The following is a 19,782-nucleotide window of genomic DNA, read 5'->3' on the forward strand; positions in this document are numbered from 1 at the left end:
AACACCCCGACTACGGCGGAAACACGAGATGCCACAGAACGACATGGTACAAAAGATTAAATGGAAAACATCTTAATTAAAGTCTTAAAACCATTCTAAATTAAACGATTACATAGTTCAAAGTAAAGTGTTAAAATCATAACATAAGTCCAAATCCGAATAAAAGATAAACTTGTTTGCATTACAAGTCTTCGTTCACCATGCAAACACAAAGTCCAAAAGCGGTCCATAAGCAAACCTACTGCTCTAAACCTGAAAAGCATGGAGAAAAAGTGTCAACTACGAGAGTTGAGTGAGTTCATAGGTTTTTTTTTACTAATACAATAAGCATATATACACATCACAAAATAAATTAGGAATCACCAATTTCCATGTACATTTCCAATTCATCCTTTGATAATCGTTCGTTCAACTCAAATTTAACCCATGTGAATAAATCCTTGTCATATGACCACAAGGGTCTAATTCCATTATCTTAGATGAGTATATACTTGAGCCACTACTACTACCATTTATTCAAGTCCGATTACAATCCAATAATTCAATCATAGCACAAGGTGTCAATCAAGTGCCGTAATATAATAACAATGATAATAATGGGTCGTGCCATGGAGACGCCCGATTATCTTAAGGTAGTTAGAACACCCGGGGGCCAGACTAGAAGTGGAGGTTGTCACGAAGGCAACCAACCTTCCAACGGTACGCTTTGGGTGGGCGGACGAAACCTAGTTGCGCAACTAACTAACTACAGGCCTCCACTTTCGAAGTAAATAGTAGTGTACCGAACGCCGCGGTTTGACAGAACTCAAGCTCATCACATAAATTCTTTATTACATTTCATACTCATATATCAAGAATCATTTCATATAACAACTCTTTTCAAGAAACATTGCATATATAGAAAGTAGTTTCATTATCATGCTTTTCACCCCGAAAGTAAAACATAAAAGAGTTTGAAAGGGGGCTATGACTCACTTGATTTGAGAGTAATGGGGGCTGATCAAATACGAGATGGTGCTAGTGATGTCGTTCCCCAAGCAAGCCTAAACCATGGTATTCAAATATACACAACGTAAGTGCGTGTTACATGAACTAGTGAACTAGATCATGAGTTTATGCTAGTAGGATTGCCTATCTTTGGTTGTTACTTAATTATGGAATCAAAGTGTATTATGATGTTCAAGATGTTTGGTTAAATTGGAATTGATGGTAAGAGTAGTTTTTGCGTTAAGCGTTTTTGCGCGTTTGTTGGAATTTCGGTAATTCGGCTTTGATTCGCGAGATTTCTTTTGCACACTTTGCTTTGTACTATTATTTGATATTGGTACAGTAGTATTTTGGATTTTAAAATATATTTCTGATATATTAATTTCCTTGATTATTATTATTTTAATTAATTATTTATTCCATTTATTCATTAATCAATTAAATAATTCCTTATAATTGTTCTTAGGTTCTTAAATTACCTTTAAAATTTATAGATAATTATATTTTGATTATCTACTGAGTATTATGCTTTTAAACTTGTAATTTATTTATTTATTATTTATTTAAGCTATTACTTATTATTTAATAATAGTGATTAATTAGTGATTTTAACTTAGTTATTCTTAAATTATGTAAAACTTGGTTCTTTCCTTGAAATTACTTTTCCCCAGTAGGTTTAAGTTATTTTAATCCTATTTATGTGATTTTGTCCAAGTTCATGATTTATATAATTTATTTTTGATTTATTTATTCCTTAAAATCCCTTTTAAATCCACTAAATTATAAAAACACTTAGAAATCATCACAAGAGATTTTGTCTAAAATCCCAGGCCCTTTTTAGGCAACTTTTATCAATAAAAATTTGTAACCATTCAATCTCTCTTGTGTTCTTATAATTTGAGGACTTTTAAAATAAAATCGTTTACCGAAATAGTGATTTTTGCCTCATTTCTCAACCAATTAAATGCTTCAAAAGGGATTTTTGTTCTTATTCATTTTTCCAAAATTCCATCATATTTTGATGACCTAAGTCGTGATTGTGGTGGTGTGCTATGTGCAATTTTGTGCTTTCGGTTGGTGATTATTTGACCCGAAAAGACTATTTTTGAGCTTATTCTTGCCATGCATCAAATGACTTGAGTTTTATACTTTAATATGTCATATTTCCAGTATGTTCATCACATTTTCATGGTCATATAGTTATGGTGCATGTGTGTGCTCAAAATGCATTTTAACAAGTTTTCGGTTTTCGATTTCAAGCCTATTTTGCCTTGTTTGGTTCCATAATCATATTTTTGTTATTACCATAATTTTTCCAGAATATTAACTTTGATTTCAACACATTTTTCACTTATGACAAGCCCTACTTCATCTCATAATCCAAACAATAATCCAACCTTCTTAAATCTAGCACTTAAATCAATACTTTTTAACATAAAGCTTTAACTATCAAAAATCCATCATCATAAAAATATATTTTTCATGAAATATTCCAGAAATATATATACAAATATTTATACATCATGTTCATCTTTTTATATAAAAAGTTACTTTACAATCTATCAACACATATCCACCTTTTTGATGCTAGCTTTTATAGATCCATCACTTTATCAATAAAATCTATATTTTAAATATTCCAGAAATATTACTTTCATAATGTATGAATATAGCCATCTTTCAAAGGAAAAATCACATCAAGGACTATTAAACTTATATCCACATTGGGTCTTAAACTAGTTGAATCCTTGGATCTTTCTTCATGGATTCAACATGCATGAGCATGGAAAGAAAGATCCTATCAACTTTGCCCTCATCAAGTGTATATTCAAAATAAACATGAAGAAAACACAATCTTTTGATAAAACCTTTTTAATATAAACAAGAACAAGATTAATCTAATAAAGAGATGAAGATATATACCCTTGAAGATCACTTCTAGATGATGAAAATGGCAGATTTTCGTGGCCTATATCTCCAAGAATACCCTTATTCAACACTTGAAACAACCCTTAAACTATTCTTGAATCAACCTTTGTTTATCTAACCTACAACCCTTATTATTATCAGTATTAAGGTTGATTTTGTTGGTGTTCTTCTTGTTTCTTGGCTGCCGAAAAAGAGAGAGAAAAGGGAGAGAAGAAGAGTTGTTTTGAGAGAGAATTGATTAGTGTGTGTGAAATGGGAGTGTAGTGTCTGTTGGAGTGGTGAGTTCCAAGACTTAAGGCATGCAAAATTTGAAATTGAGGGATGTATGTGTGTGTAGGGGGGGGCGGCCTTATGGGGGGGGGGGGGATTTTGAGGTTTTACTTTTTTTTTTATATAAAAGTTTGTTGTATAAGTATAATTGTAGGTATATGTTAAGTGTGGATTTAATTTGTAAGTGTTTTGTTAGTAAAATGTAAGTAATTGGTTGTTTTAGTTAGGAATATATATATGTGTGTATAAGTCATGTATATTTATGTGTGTGGATATATTTTGTATTTTTAGTTGGTTACATAGGTCATTGGTTGTAAATTTGTATTAAATTTCAAGCTTATATGCTTACTTTTTAAGTTTTCGACGCTTTTACGTACATAATACTTCCAATTATATTTTTAGTTGAAAATTTTATTTATCATGATCATATCCTCTTGATTTGGTTTTATTTTTGATTTGTTGGGCAATCCATAGGAATTTTGATTGGTATCTCATTTGCGAGCCTTAAGTTATTATTATCGTATCGATTGATCACCTCTAAAAATTTTTGTTCCGAGGTATTTTCATTAGGAAATTCTTTTACATATCATTAGCTTTAGATCACTAATTTGGGGCATTACCTACTAGCTTCAAGTATAACTATGGCTTGCGGGAACGTAGACAACCTAACTAGCACATATATAAGATTAAAAGTACGGTTGTTACACAAGTTGGGCCAGGTTCGGTTAGATTAGGGTTGGGTCAGCTTGGGGTCATGTTGGGTCAGCTTAGGGTTGGGTTGGGTCAGCTTGGGGTCTGGGTCAGGTTGGGTCAGCTTGGTTAGCTTGGGTTGGGTCAACTTGACACAATCTACACAAATGTAGATTATGGGTTTTGGGTTAGCTTGAGGTCAGGTTGGGTCAGCTTGGGGTCTGGGTCAGGTTGGGTTGGGTCAGCTTGACACAATTTACACAAATGTAGATTAATATACACAAATGTAGATTATGGGTTTTGGTCAGCTTGAGGTTGGGTTGGGTCAGCTTGGGGCCTGGTTCAGGTTGGGTCAGCTTGGTTAGTTTGGGTTGGGTCAACTTGACACAATCTACACAAATGTAGATTATGAGTTTTGGGTCAGCTTGGGGTCGGGTTGGGTCAGCTTGGGGTGGGGTTGGGTTGGGTTATCTTGGGGTCTGGGTCAGGTTGGGTCAGCTTGGTTAGCTTGGGTTGGGTCAGCTTGACATAAAACTACACATAATCTACACAAATATAGATCCCAAGCTGACCCAGATTCCATGCTGACCAAGTTGACCCATAACCCAGGCTGACCAAGCTGACCTAACCAAGCTGACAGACCAAGCTGATCATAAGCGAAGCTGACCCAGAACCAGACTGACAAAAGTTTGATTTATTTACAAAAATGCCACCGCGTTTTTTTTTGAATCCACATGTCACGTTCTGATTGGTTCATAAGACATTCTCTCCCTTTTCTCCTTAAGACACCTTCTTATTTGATCTGTCTCATATATATTTATATATATATATACACGAGAGAAAGGTACCCGCGCGTTGCGGCGGTGATGATGATTTAATGGCGGCGGCGCCGGTAAATTGTAGAAGTTATTGATGTATTGTGGCTATGATGTATGGTATATCATGCATTAGAATGTGTATTAGGAAAAAAATATGAAAAGTGTTAAAAATTAATTAAGGGTATTTCGGGAATAATGAAAAAATGCTTAATTTCTTAATCCAATAAGCTTTATAAGGGATTATAGATATATATATATATATATATATATATGTTATAAAACAGTAGTTATCCTGACATTTTAAAGACATCCACCTTAATTCAAAATTATTTATAAATATTGACACCTAAGATTTTTTTTACATGGCATCTCTACAATTTTTCTCCACAATATGTTTTTAAAATAATAATATAAAATTCAATATAAATCTTAAATCAAAATTAACAAATATATGTAAATCTTACAATTGATACGATAACTTATAGATATGGATCGAAATTATCTGACTTAATTATATTGAAAGAGATAAGCAATACAACTCCATACTAATCCTCAACCTAAATATATATATCCTTTAGTTTTTTCTTTTAGCCTCATCCGTCCAAAATCAAAACGTTTATTACACCTTAACTTAATTTTATAGTTATCAATAGTGCACGAAATATAATATCTAATTCATTCATAATATTTGTTATTTGAAAGGTTTTAATCTCTGTAATTAGATATTTAATTAGATAAAGAAAATCTTTAAATATGAAATTCATTAAATAAAATATTTTTTAGAATCAAATCACATATATAATTAACTATTTAAGCATTGTCATCTAAAATCCAAGACTAAATAATGCTTCATTGTCATCTCTTCATTTGCAGCTCGATATGTCTTTGGCTTTTCACTATGTCAATCAAAAGGCTAAGCGATCGACAACAACCATGTTGATTTATAAGTTTATTTTGGCTTTTTACCATGTCAATCAAAATCCAATCGAAACTACGTACCATGTTGATTTATATGTTTATCATGAACTAAGAGTTGACTTTTGTAAAATTAGGTTATTTAAATTGAACTTTGAGAATTTTAACGTACCATGTTCTTAATAAAAACTTTGTACCACTATATGTTAATTATACAATTAATATTTTATTTTTTATTCATGTATCCTTACAAATTAAAATAACATAAATATAATAACAGCATGCTAACTATACAAAATTGATTACTATCAATGTTAATATTAAAAAGCTTAGAAAAATTTAAATCAACAACCACACCACGTGCGAGTAAAAAACCTTGAATATATATATATATATATATGACAATGAAAGATTAAATGAAAAAGAATTAGCTCCATATATCAAACTATAATATATATTAAGTATGTCCAACTTTAGACACCTACCAAAAAAACATTGCCCATCTAATCATAAATTACTTACTATATAACAATCTTAATAAGAAATAAATTAAAGTAACAAACCAAAACATGACAAGTGTCATTAGGAGAGCTCCATAATATTGTATTAGCTTTTACTTCATTATTTGTTGATATAAACTAGACTTATAACCGCACAATTCAGCGGCGGTGGGGGTACTGATGGCAAAGATGGTGGTAATGACAGTGGTGGGGCTGGTAGTTGGGACGACGGTGGGGGCGGTGATGGTAGTGAAAGTAAAAGTAATTGATGTTAAAGTTGGTAGTGTAATCATTTTAGTTGTTGAGGGATTGTAAATTATTTAATTAAGGGTATAATAGATATATTAGATGAAAAAGGTAAAAAAAAATAAAAATAACTCCCAATGCCGTCTTTCATGGGTTTTGGGTCCCAATACCGTCTTTCACGGTGTTTGAGGGAGGTTGAGATGTATACAGTCTTACCCCTACCAAAGGTAAAGAGGCTGTATTCACGTTCTACCAAAAATTAAAAAGGACCTCCAGCCTTGCTGGGCATGAGGATCGAACCTATGACCCCTGTCTCTAGAGGCAATGACTCCAACATTTGATCCAACTCAGTTGGTTGTTTTTATAGGTATACAAGTTTAAGGAAAAAAAAGGTAATTTGTTTTATTAGATAATATAGATATACAAGTATATATAGTGTAATCTACTCCCTTCCGCTAGTATTTATATATACTAGACTTATGCCCGCACAATGCAGCGGCAATAGCAGATGGGGGGTGGTGACGGTGGTGGGGGCGTCTGTAGCACTCACTTCTAAACTCAGATATGAAGTGTCATTTTCAAACTTAAATAATAACAAAAGGGTGCTAAACAAAATTTACTCTTAATATATTTACAATTATAATAGCCTAAATGATCCTTGACCTTGATCTTCAACGAATCCTTTATGCACGAAAGCTAGCTAAATTACAGTTCTCTAGTCTTTCTTAATACCTGCCGCAGGGAAAGAAAAATTGCGGCTGAGCCAATTGCTCAATGCACGGATATAAAAGTACATATAATAGACTAAGAAGTTTTTATGACAAAAATGATTTAACTCATAAAAGATTTAAAGGATACTTTTAACGAACCAAAATATTAAAGACACATTTTAACTAAATAATATTAATTCGAAACAAATAAAGTAATAATATCATATCAACATTTTTCGCATTATCAAAAGAACATGTCAATATCCAACGTTATGAAAAAGCCTACAAAGCTTTATATTTTCAAATCCAACATTATCAAAAATACCTATATTTCAGAGTTCCATATTTTCAAAGCCAGCTGATCTCCTACAACAAAAACGTATACATTTGTATATCGAATCCCATGAACCGACACAATAAATGTCAGACATATGTACAATGGACCTATAGATCCAAATGTACCCTACAAATGTGAAATGGTGTGTCGGGCACAATACAACCATCCACCCTACCAGATCAAAACCTACAAACTAGAGTCGACTCATACGCTTCCCTAAACAAAAGACAATGCTTTTATAGCACACCTACAAGTGGTTATCTCGGGGTTTTCAAATCAAATTTCCATATAGCAAAAAACGTAATAAATAGCTTTTCAAAAATAATCTCATCGTATAATGTTTCAAAAGCTTTCTTATTTTTAATTAAATAATGCACATAGGTAAAGATTTTAATAAATAATTCCTTCATATATATATATATATATATATATCTAAAATCAGATTTTATATAAAACCTACAAACCATACTAACATATAACAGAAAAGAACAATATAGTTTTGAGGTCATAAAAGGCATATCAAAATTACTTTGACAACAGAATAACGCGGAAAGAACAAACGGAATTCAAATCATAATTTTAATATATATATATATATATATTAAAATACAGGGACGGAGCCAGGAATTACGGTTGATGGGGTCGGAAGACGGAAAATATTTTCTTAACATTTTAGTGAACTTGGTTTGCAGTTGCAAAATGTAAACATTTTTTGTGTGACTTTCGAACTGAAATGTTTGTATCTTCTAAACTTCCGGTTGATATATATACAGGGACAGAGCCAGGAATTCCGGTTGATGGGGTCGGAAGACGGAAAATATTTTCTTAACATTTTAGTGAACGTGGTTTGCAGTTGCAAAATGTAAACATTTTTTTTTTTTTTGTGAATTTCGAACTAAAATGTTTGTAGCTTCTGAACTTCAAACTAAGCTACCACTTTTAAAAATAACAAATAGTTTAGGGTCTAAATTATAAATAAGTTTATTAGTAGATAAAAAGAAAAGAAAAAATCATTACTCTCGTGAGTCTGTCTATGTCTTCCATAAAAATCCTTCATCTCTAAAGTTACAGATATATACAAGTATACAAATCCACCCCCAAAACCTTTTTTCTCTGTTTTAACCTACAGCTAGATGTAACTATCTATCAAATCCCACATACATACAACTATCTATTTGAAAGTATATATATATTCTGATAACCGGAATCCTACAACTTTTGGGAAAGATCTAACTAGTTGGGGGGTGGGGGGAGGGGGGGGAGACCAAGCACCCCCTAGTCCCCCACTAGTTCCACCCCTATATATATATATATATATGATGTGTGAAATCTAGTTATAAAATTTATAAACAAGAATCACTGAAAAAATGATTACAACACCCTTACGAGTAGTGTACCCATTCGTATGTAGTATAGTAAACTAGTAAATCTGTAACATCTCAAACTTTTCGTATTTGACTAATTGACTTTCCGTTAGTTATCGTTAGGTCGTTAAGTTTATGTGCCTTATATGTGATAATGTGTTTTAATGTTATATGTTTGATGTGATATGACTAACGTGATGTTTAATAAAAGTAATTAAAGTGTTATGATGTAAGTAAGTGCTTGTTAGTGTGTTACGTCTCCCGGTTAGTGATTTTAAACTTAGAATGTTAACTTAGAAGGTTGAAGGGTCCTGAGTGTAACTTAATGAGTTGATAGCCAGGGTTAGTGAGCAATTAGGCAGCCCTAATTGTCACATAACTGCTGCTACGTGTGTGAGAAAACCCCCCAGCCGATTTCCTTTCCCTCCCCAATCAAGATCCCTCCAAGATTTCATCGTTTCGTGTCATTTCAATCAAGTTTTGTTTAGATCTTGAATTCTCTAAGTAATCTACAGGTAATATAGGTAATATTCTCTTTGAAATATGATCTTATGAGTCATAGATGAGTATTCAATCCAGGCCTGGAGTTTGGGTTGGGTTATTTAATTAAACGATTACCGATTTCAAGTTATTCGGGTGATTTCAATGATTGATTTATGTTGTAAAGGATTAAAGGATTGATTGATGGATTAAAGTTACTAAAAGTGTTGTCAGAGGGGTTAATTTTATGTCTCCAGGTCGAATTGATGATTGGTGTCCGTATGAAATTCGATTAAAGGGTTAAAAATTGTGTTTTTGGTTTAATTGAGTTATGTGCGGGGCACAAGGATTTTGTGCGGTGCACAAAATCAATTTTTGAAAAATGGATTTATGAAGGATGCCCGATATGCGGCGTACAAGGATTTTGTGCGGTGCACAAATGATATGCTCAAATTTTATGTGACGAAATTCGTTAATTTGCGCGGTGCATAGACTTTCTGTGCGGTGCACAAATGACTTTTCCTGTGCGGTGCACAGGATTCCTGTCCGGTGCACAAATGGGTCCAGTTAGTACTTAAGTTTTGTTTAGCTTATAGATCGATCTTATACTCATTCTAGGTTGTCGGGAGCACTTAGCAAGCACACTTAGACACTCTTAACTTGTTGGTAAGCTGTATCAAGGTAAGATACACTATTTTGACACGCTGAGGGTTCAACAAAAGCATGGTTTTCGTATTATAACTTCCTTAACAGTATTTTGTTACTTATAAGTATTCGGGAGTACATGGGAAGTTATATGGGCTATGCAAATGACCAATGAGGCCTGAAATGCAGTCCCAACGATATGTGATGTTGTCTTATGAAATGAATTGCAATGTCTTATGATGAATTGATTTATGACACTCGTTGATGAGTATTGAAATGTGCATGTTTGTATGGCTTGTTCATCTAGTTCACTAGACTCTTTAAGTTGCCATGTCACATGCACGTTTAAGGGCCCAAACGTAAAGATGTATATATGTGATGATTGTTTAGGTTGTGTAAAAACCTAAGCTATATGTGATGTGAAATCAAGCTCGTAAATTTAACGTGAAAGTGTGAAGCTTAACCCGTACTTGCCCTAGCCCGGTTAAGTGCGTTGATGTGGTTGCTCGGGTGGCTCCTTGCAACGAGGTATAACGTGAAGAGTAATACGGGAGGTCTTACCAGCCCCATTGTCATTGAACATACGGATTACTCATGGAATTGGCTTGCCATTCGTTAACGAGATCGATGGACAGCCGTAAGGTGTGTTCATCTAGTCGGGTGTAACTTATGTTACACTTAAATAATGTTATGATGTAACGTGTAACGATGTTAAAGATGATTAGGCACAATTAGGGTGACCTATTATATATGAAAGATGATGAATGAGATGATATGTGATGATATGTAATGATATTTGTTCTAATGATGCAAAACGATCTATATAACGTTTTTAATTGGACAAATGCTTTCTAAAACTTGTGTATTCTTACTTAGCTAATTCATTAGCTAACACTTGTTTCCTTAAATGTGTTGTTCCCTCAGGTTTAGCAAGTTAAAGATGGTTATAGAAGGCATTCATTCTATTATTGATTAGCCTTCATCCTGAAGAAGGAGTCCCCGGAAGAGGAATGAAAGAGGGTGAGGAATCAACAACGGAAGAACCAGTATCAAATAGTGAAAACAGGCTTGTGAAAGGAAGCCACCTACCTTCGAACTGAGATTTATTCTCCATACAATAAAAACTAGTACATGAAAATTGATAAGGAAAGTACACGGGCCACTCACTTACTTATCTATTGCCCGGAATAAAGGAGAAAAGGAGGTGCATACGATCTTGTGCAATCATACGATCTGGTACCGGGCCGGAATGGGTGAGGCAGTTCCTTGTTTTCGGAACGATCTGGTACCGGGCTTACGAAAAGGAGAAAAGGAGGTGCATTGCGAAACATATCTTTCGTCAGTTCCTTGTTTTCGGGCTTACGAAAAAGAACCAACGCATCAAAACAACAGGAGTTATTGCACATTCCCTGGAATAGGATCTTGTAAGTAACTATATCTAGAGTCACACCCTTGTCATGCATCTCGATGAAGAGTTTTTTAGCCGCTGTGGGATTCCGGGATTCATATAAACCTTGTAAGGCCTGTGCTTATAAGAATGACCGTCCTCTAGCTTCTTCCCTGCCACATCAGCATCACATAACCCAGGACTCCCCTCAGGACACCGACTGTCTATAAGGACCGAACTTCTTCGCCACATCATCAATTAATTATAATTTTTATCAGACACAAATACACCTATATATACCCCACACATATATAAAACAAACAAAAAAAAAGATAAATCGGACCCACGTTGTGCGTTCTCCAGCTTCTTGGTGAAGACTCCTAATGGGGACGCAGCAAGTAGGAAGATGGGTGTCAATAACTCGTCCGCGTCTTAGGCCATGAGGACGCTCATTTAGAAGTTCTATAAGCACCGCCCTAATAGACTATTGTAAGTACATACATCAGGAACCAAACCCTTCTTTGGGATTTCTTGGAGAAGAATATCGACATCGTTGATTCTTTTCTTTTTGCAATATCCATTTATCAGACTATTATAGGTAGTTATGTTGGGCAAAAGATCCTTCTCCACCATGCGATCTAGCACTTGTTTTGCATCATCTACTTCACCACGCAAACAGTATCCATCAGTTAGTGCATTATAAGTGATTACATCTGGACACAGACCTTTCCTTACCATTGTTTGCACAACAAGCTCTGAGTCTTTTACGAATCCTTGCCTGTAAAATGAATTGACCAAAATGTTAAAGGTGTAAACATCTGGAGGAATTCCATTCTCCTCAATATCAATCAACATTCTGGTAGCCTCACTCTCTCGACCAATGTTACAAAGACCACGAATCAGAGATAAGTAAGCGATGACATCACCAGAGACTCCTTTTTCAGTCATACTGGTGAAGAGTTGTAGTCCGTCATCAACCAATTTGTCTCTGCAGCGGCTATCGATTAGGGGACGGCAGTGTTCTACCAAGGGTTTGCACCAACTTGTTTCCATGGATCTAAGCACTTCCAGGGCCCTCTTGGTGTGACCTACTTTACAGAGCCCATTAATAACAGTTCCGTACATAATCTGATCAGGCTCACAAACTTTCTCTTGAAGGAGTTTCTTGAATAAATCAACAGCGTCAGACACCCGATCACTTACAACAAGCCCATTGATGAAGGTGTTATAAGTCGTTTAATCGGGGGAATGACCTTGTTTGAAGATAGTGGCTAATAAGGCAAAACCATAACTCACGTGATTGAGGCGGCAATAACAGTTGATGCAGATGTTGAGTGTAAAAATATCCGGAATGAAACCACATCTTGAAGTTTTTGGAAAAGAAGTATGGCCTCATTGAGTTTCTTCATCTTGCAGGATCCATTTATAAGGAAAAATGATAATTGTACTCACACTTTTTGATTAATCTACCACTACCGTGCATCATATACTTGTACTGTCTGCTATATTATTTGTACAGTGTGGTACACTAATAAAATTAAGTGGTACAAATATGTGCTGCCATTTATAAGGGTGTTGTATGATAGTATGTTGGGTACAATATCGTTCTCCACCATTCAATCTAGAACTTGTTTTACGTCGTCTACTGCACCACGCAAACAGTATCCGTCAATTAGTGCACTATAAGTGACTACATCAGGATGTCACTACAACAAAAATGTCATTTATTCACAGATGGTTATAAGAAGTGTAAAAAAATTTCTTAATTTATTCACACTTGAAAATGTTTAAAAAGTATTGATATTTAAAAGTGTGAAAAAAATTGAAAAATCATAACTTTTTTACACTTATATATGTGGGGGGAAAAAAGTTCACACTTTCAAGTGTGTAAAACTATATATCAATTATTCACAATCAGAAGTGTAAAAATTAATTTGTAACACCAAATTTTTTCACACAAGGAAGGTGTGAACAAATTATGTGTTACAATTTGACTTTCACACTTTTAATTGTGAATATGTGTTTATGTGTGACATTTGTTCACCTTTTTAGATGTGAATTTTTTCTTTCCACACATATAAATGTGAAAAAATTATAATTTTTCAATTTTTTTCACACTTTTACATGTGTATACTTTTTAAACATTTTTTAGTGTGAATATATTAAGAAATTTCTTCACACTTGTTTTAGTAAATGTGAATAAGTGAAATTTTTGTTGTAGTGTGTAGACATTTGCGTACCATTGTTTGCACAGCAAGCTCAGTGTCTTTCATGGATCCTTGCTTGCAAAGTGAATTAACCAAAATTTTAAACGTTTCAACGTCCGGAGGAATTCCCTTCTCCTCCATACATGACTATAAGCATACATAAGCATACATCATTGGAAGAAGTTCAGAAATTTGCATACCAACTTATACATGACTATAAGCATACAAAATGTTAAACGTTTCAACGTCAGGATGTAGGCATTTGCGTACCAACTTATACATGACTATAAGGGTGGGGGGAGGGCTTCCCCACTCCTCCCCTCCCCTCCCCTCCCTGATTTTTCTTCTCCTCCCCTCCCCTCCCCTCCCCGATTACTAGAAGCACTTCACCACCTCCCACCCTTTTCTATTTAATTTCATTTCTATTTATTTTTAAAACTAAAACATTTTATTTAATAAATTAAAACTAATACAAATATTAAATATAAAACAAACAACAAAATAAAACATCAAAGTACAATATTAAACGAAACGACAACACAATACATAAATAAACTAGCGATCGATGCCCGGGATGAATGTGCGATGAATATGGTCAGTGAGATCCATCTTAAGATCCTTGTGAACGTTTGGGTTCTGTATCTCAAACAGTCGTTCATCCGATGGCTGTGGCGCAACAGGGGGATCTGGAATGTAATCAGGACTTATAGCGTGGTCCTCGTCTTTTAAAATCATGTTGTGAAGAATACAACACGCATACATAATCTTACGGATGGGGGTTTCTTCCATTTGTCTTGCCGGTTCTCTAAGTATTTTCCATTTTTTTTTATAATACCAAAAGCTCGCTCCACATCCTTCCTTGCAGCCTCCTGTGCCTTAGCAAATCGAATCCTTTTCTCACCGATTGGATGGGAAATCGTTTTCACAAACATCGCATATCTTGGTAGATCCCATCCACAAGAAAATACGGGTACTGATATTCGGTTCCATTTACAGTGAATGGAACCAACGGTGCTGTGCCGTCTTCAAAAGGATTGAACAAAGGAGATTGGTTCAACACATTAATGCCGTTGTTTGAACCGGCAACACCAAAGTATGCGTGCCAAATCCAACAATCCTGTGATGCAACTGCTTCAAGCGATATCGTCGACCCGTGATGATCACCTCGCGTGTACTGGCCACGCCAAGCTACTGGACAATTATCCCAACCCAAGTGTGTACAATCAAGACTCCCTATAAACACATTTATTAGACCGAAAATATTAAGTAAGCTACGTAATATATATATATATACACATTATTAACTAAACTACGTAAAATATATATATATATATACATTATTAACTAAACTACGTAATATATATATATATACATTATTAACTAAACTACGTAAAATATATATACATATATACATTAAGTAAATATATATTAAGTAAAGATATACCTAACATGCCGGGGAAACCATGATAAGACGCATGATGATCAAGAATGCGTTGCGTATCAGTATGCGTTGGCCTACGCAAATATTCATGCCGATACAACTTAATGACTCCATCACAAAAAGCATTAAGGGTGTCACGTGACGATCTTTCCGACATATTTAGGTAATCATCTAAACTGTCGGGATTACTACCGTATCCTAACTGGCGAACTGCAGATGCGCATCTCTGTAAAGCCGAAAACCCCCATTTACCACGAGCATCGATCTTCCTTTGAAAAAAACTAAAATTGTTTTCCAAATCTGAAGCTATCTTCACAAACAACCGTCTACTCATACGAAACCGTTGTCTAAAAAAAGTCTCATTGAATTTCGGTTCCTCGGCAAAATAATCTCGAAAAAGACGGTTGTGAGACTCACCACGATCGTCGCGTCTTGTATACGTTCTTGAAGAGGAGGCAGTATCACGGACATCTTGTTGAATCGCATAATGCGCCATTGTGAATAGATTAATATACCGTTCCGTCTCGTCGGATGAACTCGAGTCCGATTGGAAATTTGGGGGTGTTGGGCCGTGATTGTCAAGAAATAAAGGATTGTTGAAGAAAGGGTTCATGATTCCGAAAATATAGATATATGTGTGTTTTATTTGTGTGTCTTATTTGTGTGTGTGATTTGTGTGTTGAAAGAAAAAAAAAATTAAACAGAACTGCAGAATGGAGAAACAAGGAAGAAAGAAAGAAGAAGGAAAGAAGAAAGGAAAGAAGAAGAAAGAGAGAGAGAGAGAGACGTTCATCGTGGGCCCCTCCTTTTTTTTTTTGTAACGGTCAAAAGTTTCGGCACTCAAACCGGCACCACTGTGCCCAGTCCCCTCCCCACCCAACCGGTACCGGGGGGTCGGGGCGGTGTGCCATTCGGTACCGGCCCGGTGCCTCACCCACTCCGTCCACCCTAAGCATACATCATTGGAAGAAGTTCAGCAATCAAAAGGCTGAGTAAACACTCATTGCGAAAAAGATCGTATGCACCTCCTTTTCTCCTTTATCGGCATTCCGGCCCGGTACCAGATCGTATGATTGCACAAGATCGTATTTCACTTGTTTTCGGGAAACGATCTCGCTCTTGTTCAATCAGACGAGAATCTTATAAAGAAGCCAATTTGACGCGTATTTCACTTGCTTTAATGAGCCAGCTAAAACTTTGTTTCCGTTACAGGTTCTATTATTTTCTAACTCCTTGGTGTCTCGTACCTTGACTTTCGCTACCTATACCTAGGCTTTTTTGCCTTTGTCTTTACGACCTTGGCTCTATCTATTATTGATTATGAAGATGACTCTAGTTTACCCATAGTTGCTACTCCTTTTAGACATTGAATTATGTTTTGAAATTTTCAGATTTGTAATGCCTTGTAATCGGTTGCTTTATGTTGGGCAATCGATGGGTTTCCATTTTGACATATTCTATGATATGATGAGTAACACCTTTTGAATGAATAAACCAAACTGAATTTTTTGGTTTGGACTATAAAACCTTTTTCCGCTTTCTTTAACGCCGTTAGGCTTCCATATTTTTAAATGTTGGGTGTTACAAGTTGGTATCAGAGAATTGGTTTAAGTGAACCAAAATTCGACCAAGACCATAGGATTTTGGACTTAAACCGCGTGAGAAAGGATAGGGGTTAAGTAGGTATGCTTAGCTATTGAAATGAGATGCTTTAGGAAGGGTTTGGGGTTGAGAGAGAGTGCAAATTGAGGCTTATATGTGTTATGTTGTTCCTGAAATTTATGTTTAGTAGCCTTAATCTCTTTATTCTCTCTCTAACCTTTGCTAACTACGTCGTTGCATTGTAGACATCATGGTTAACACTCGTACTAACAGTCGACGTGAGAGAGCAGCTCCAAGCAATGGCCAATTTAATCGAAATGGGGCTGGAAATGATGTCAACCAAAGGCCTCCTCGAAGGCCACTTCCGGGTGTGCAACTCACAAGGTCTGAAATTGATCGATCAAACCCGGTACTTGAACAAATTCCTACTCGAGCTGAAATGCATGAAGAATTGAGGGCTATTTGAGCTCTCTTGTTAAGGAATGAGGAGGAATTGGCTCAATTGAGGGCTGAAAAGGAAGCAAACTTGCAAAGGAACGAGCACACAGATGGAAACTATTCCAATCGCTCGAATCGTGTTGAGATATCTGCTAGAAGGTCATTGGTTGCTCCTAGTAATGTGGTAGCTGAAGGGAATGGTGTGGAAAATGCGGTGGAGCCTCGTGTTGTGGCTGCTCCTCGTGTCCACAACTTTAAGTATGGAAGTTTCAAGAAGTGTGGTGCTAAGGAATTTGATGGCACACTTGATGCAGTGGGTGCAATGGAATGGTTGGCTGATGTTGAAGTGGTTTTTGCTTTATGTTATTGCCCGGATAATATGAAGGTTTTATGTGCTACTCGTGTGTTGCCAAAGAATGCTCGAAACTGGTGGAGATCAGCTATGGTTTCCTTGACTCATGAGGTGCTTGCTGCTATGCCTTGGGGTACATTCAGGGAAAAGTTTTTGGTAGAATATGTGGGTACACGTGAGTTAAGGTTGATCAAGAAGGAATTCAGGGCTTTGACTGCTAAGCCAGGTGCCATAGGTGAGTACGCCCGCTCATTTACAGAAAAGCTCCAGTTTGTAGGTCGTATGGTACCCAGAGAGATAGATCAGATCGAAGCTTACTGTGATGGTCTTCCTGCTAGCTATCGTGGCCTCTGCAGGAAACATACTACGTTGTCTGCTGCTATCAAGGAGTCTAAGAGATTGGATGATGATTTGAAGTCTGAAAAAGTGGCTACAAAAGATGATGATAAGAAGTCCAGGTTCAAGAGAAGGTTTAATGGGTCTTCAAATTCAGAAAAACGGTTTAAAGGAGGTTCTTCCTTCCATAAAGGCAAGGATGATAAGAAGATTGCTCCATGGTGTTCAGTTTGCAAGGCCCTACACAATGGGTCATGTTCTGAGAAGACAAAAAGATGTGACAAGTGTGGTATGCCGGGCCATGCTACCTCAGTTTGTAAGGATAAGACTCCTTGTTACAGGTGCCAGGAGATGGGCCATTTGATTGCAGATTGTCCCATAAAGAAGAAAGAAGACGAGAAGAAGAAAGATCAGCCCAAAGCTAAGTCTCATGCCTTTCAGATGACTACCGACCTTGCAAAGGAAAATGATGAGGTAGTAAGCGGTACTTTTCTTGTTAATTCAAAACCTGCTTCTGTTCTTTTTGATTTGGGTGCAAATAAGTCTTTTGTGTCTAACTTGTTTGCTCCTAAGCTCGAGAAAGTTACTACCCCCTTTGATTGTTCTATAGAGGTAGAAATTGCTAACGGTACTATTAGTGATATCCGTGTGGGTTATGATGATTGTTCTATCGAGATTGAGGGTAGTTTCTTTTCGGTCCAGTTGTATCCTACTACTCTTGCTGGTTTTGATATAGTGATAGGCATAGACTGGTTATCCCAAAATGATGCTACCATTATATGTTCTCAAAAGATCGTGCGTTTCTCTTCTCCGGATGGTAAGGTCATTTCTGATTATGGAGATAAGAAGAAAGGGAGCATAAAGATCATTAATTTGATGAAGGCTCTCAATTGCATTCGGCATAATAAGAATCACTTCTTTGCTTATGTTATTGATACACGAAAGGAGAAGTCTTCTATCTCTAATGTTGATGTGGTTTCTGAAATTTCTAATGTCTTTCCGGATGATCTTCCCGGTATTCCTCCCGATCATGAGGTCACTTTTCAGATTGATCTTGTACCCGGTGCCACTCCTGTTGCAAAAGCACCGTATCGTTTAGCTCCTACAGAAATGAAAGAGTTAATGTCTCAGCTTTAAGAGCTACTTGACAAAGGTTTAATACAACGAAGTTCCTCGCCTTGGGGAGCTCCGGTTCTCTTTGTCAAAAAGAAAGATGGCTCTATGCGCATGTGCATAGACTACCGTGAGCTGAATAAGCGAACGATTAAGAATAAGTATCCTCTCCCGCGCATTGATGATCTCTTTGATCAGCTCCATGGTGCTTCCTACTTCTCTAAGATCGATTTACGGTCCGATTATCATTAATTAAAGGTCAAAAGGGAAAATGTAGCCAAGACAGCTTTTCGTACATGTTTTGGGCACTATGAGTTTCTTGTCATGCCATTTGGGTTGACAAATGCTCCAACCGCTTTTATGGATTTAATGAATCGGGTATGTCGCCCATTCTTAGATCATTTTGTGATTGTTTTTATTAATGATATCCTGATTTATTCTAAGTCTAAAGAAGAGCACCGTGAGCACTTAAGAGCCGTTCATGAGGTTCTTAGGGAGAAGAAGTTATATGCAAAGTTCTCAAAGTGTGAATTCTGGCTTTGAGAAGTTCAATTTCTCGGGCATGTCGTCTCTTCTGATGGTATTAAAGTTGATCCCGCAAAGATTGAAGCTGTCTCTAAATGGGAACAGCTAAAGACACCTACGGAAATCAAGAGTTTTCTTGGTTTAGTAGGCTACTACTGAAGGTTCATTCAAGATTTCTCTCGTATAGCTAAGCCCATGACAGAATTGACAAAGAAAGGGGTGAAGTTCGTGTGGGCTGAAGCTCAAGAAAAGGCTTTTCAAACGTTAAAGACCAAGTTATGTGAAGCTCCAATCCTCGCCTTACCCGAAGGTACCGATGATCTTGTTGTTTATAGTGATGCTTCTATTTCAGGTTTGGGTTGTGTTCTCATGCAAAGGGACAAGGTTATTGCCTATGCTTCACGTCAGTTGAAGCCTCATGAAAAGAACTACCCGACCCATGATCTAGAGTTGACTATTGTGGTGTTTGCTTTAAAGTTGTGGAGGCATT

General features: G+C 36.1%; 2 protein-coding genes and 1 pseudogene across 2 annotated transcripts; 1 reads left to right on the forward strand and 2 right to left on the reverse strand.

Annotated features, from left to right (window-relative positions):
- Positions 1-11,066: 11,066 nt before the first annotated feature.
- On the reverse strand, positions 11,067-12,687 carry LOC122597062 (annotated as a pseudogene).
- Positions 12,688-14,407: 1,720 nt separating this feature from the next.
- LOC122597063 lies at positions 14,408-15,422 on the reverse strand. Its single transcript, XM_043769696.1, has 2 exons — positions 15,005-15,422; positions 14,408-14,718 (listed from the first exon to the last, which is right to left on the reverse strand). Exons 1-2 carry the CDS (start codon positions 15,420-15,422, stop codon positions 14,408-14,410), a joined length of 729 nt encoding a protein of 242 aa, XP_043625631.1.
- Positions 15,423-16,778: 1,356 nt separating this feature from the next.
- Positions 16,779-18,791, forward strand: LOC122597064. Its single transcript, XM_043769697.1, has 2 exons — positions 16,779-16,912; positions 17,009-18,791. Exons 1-2 carry the CDS (start codon positions 16,779-16,781, stop codon positions 18,789-18,791), a joined length of 1,917 nt encoding a protein of 638 aa, XP_043625632.1.
- Positions 18,792-19,782: the final 991 nt, after the last annotated feature.

This window comes from Erigeron canadensis, chromosome 4, assembly GCF_010389155.1.
Source record: "Erigeron canadensis isolate Cc75 chromosome 4, C_canadensis_v1, whole genome shotgun sequence".
Lineage (NCBI taxonomy): Eukaryota > Viridiplantae > Streptophyta > Magnoliopsida > Asterales > Asteraceae > Erigeron > Erigeron canadensis.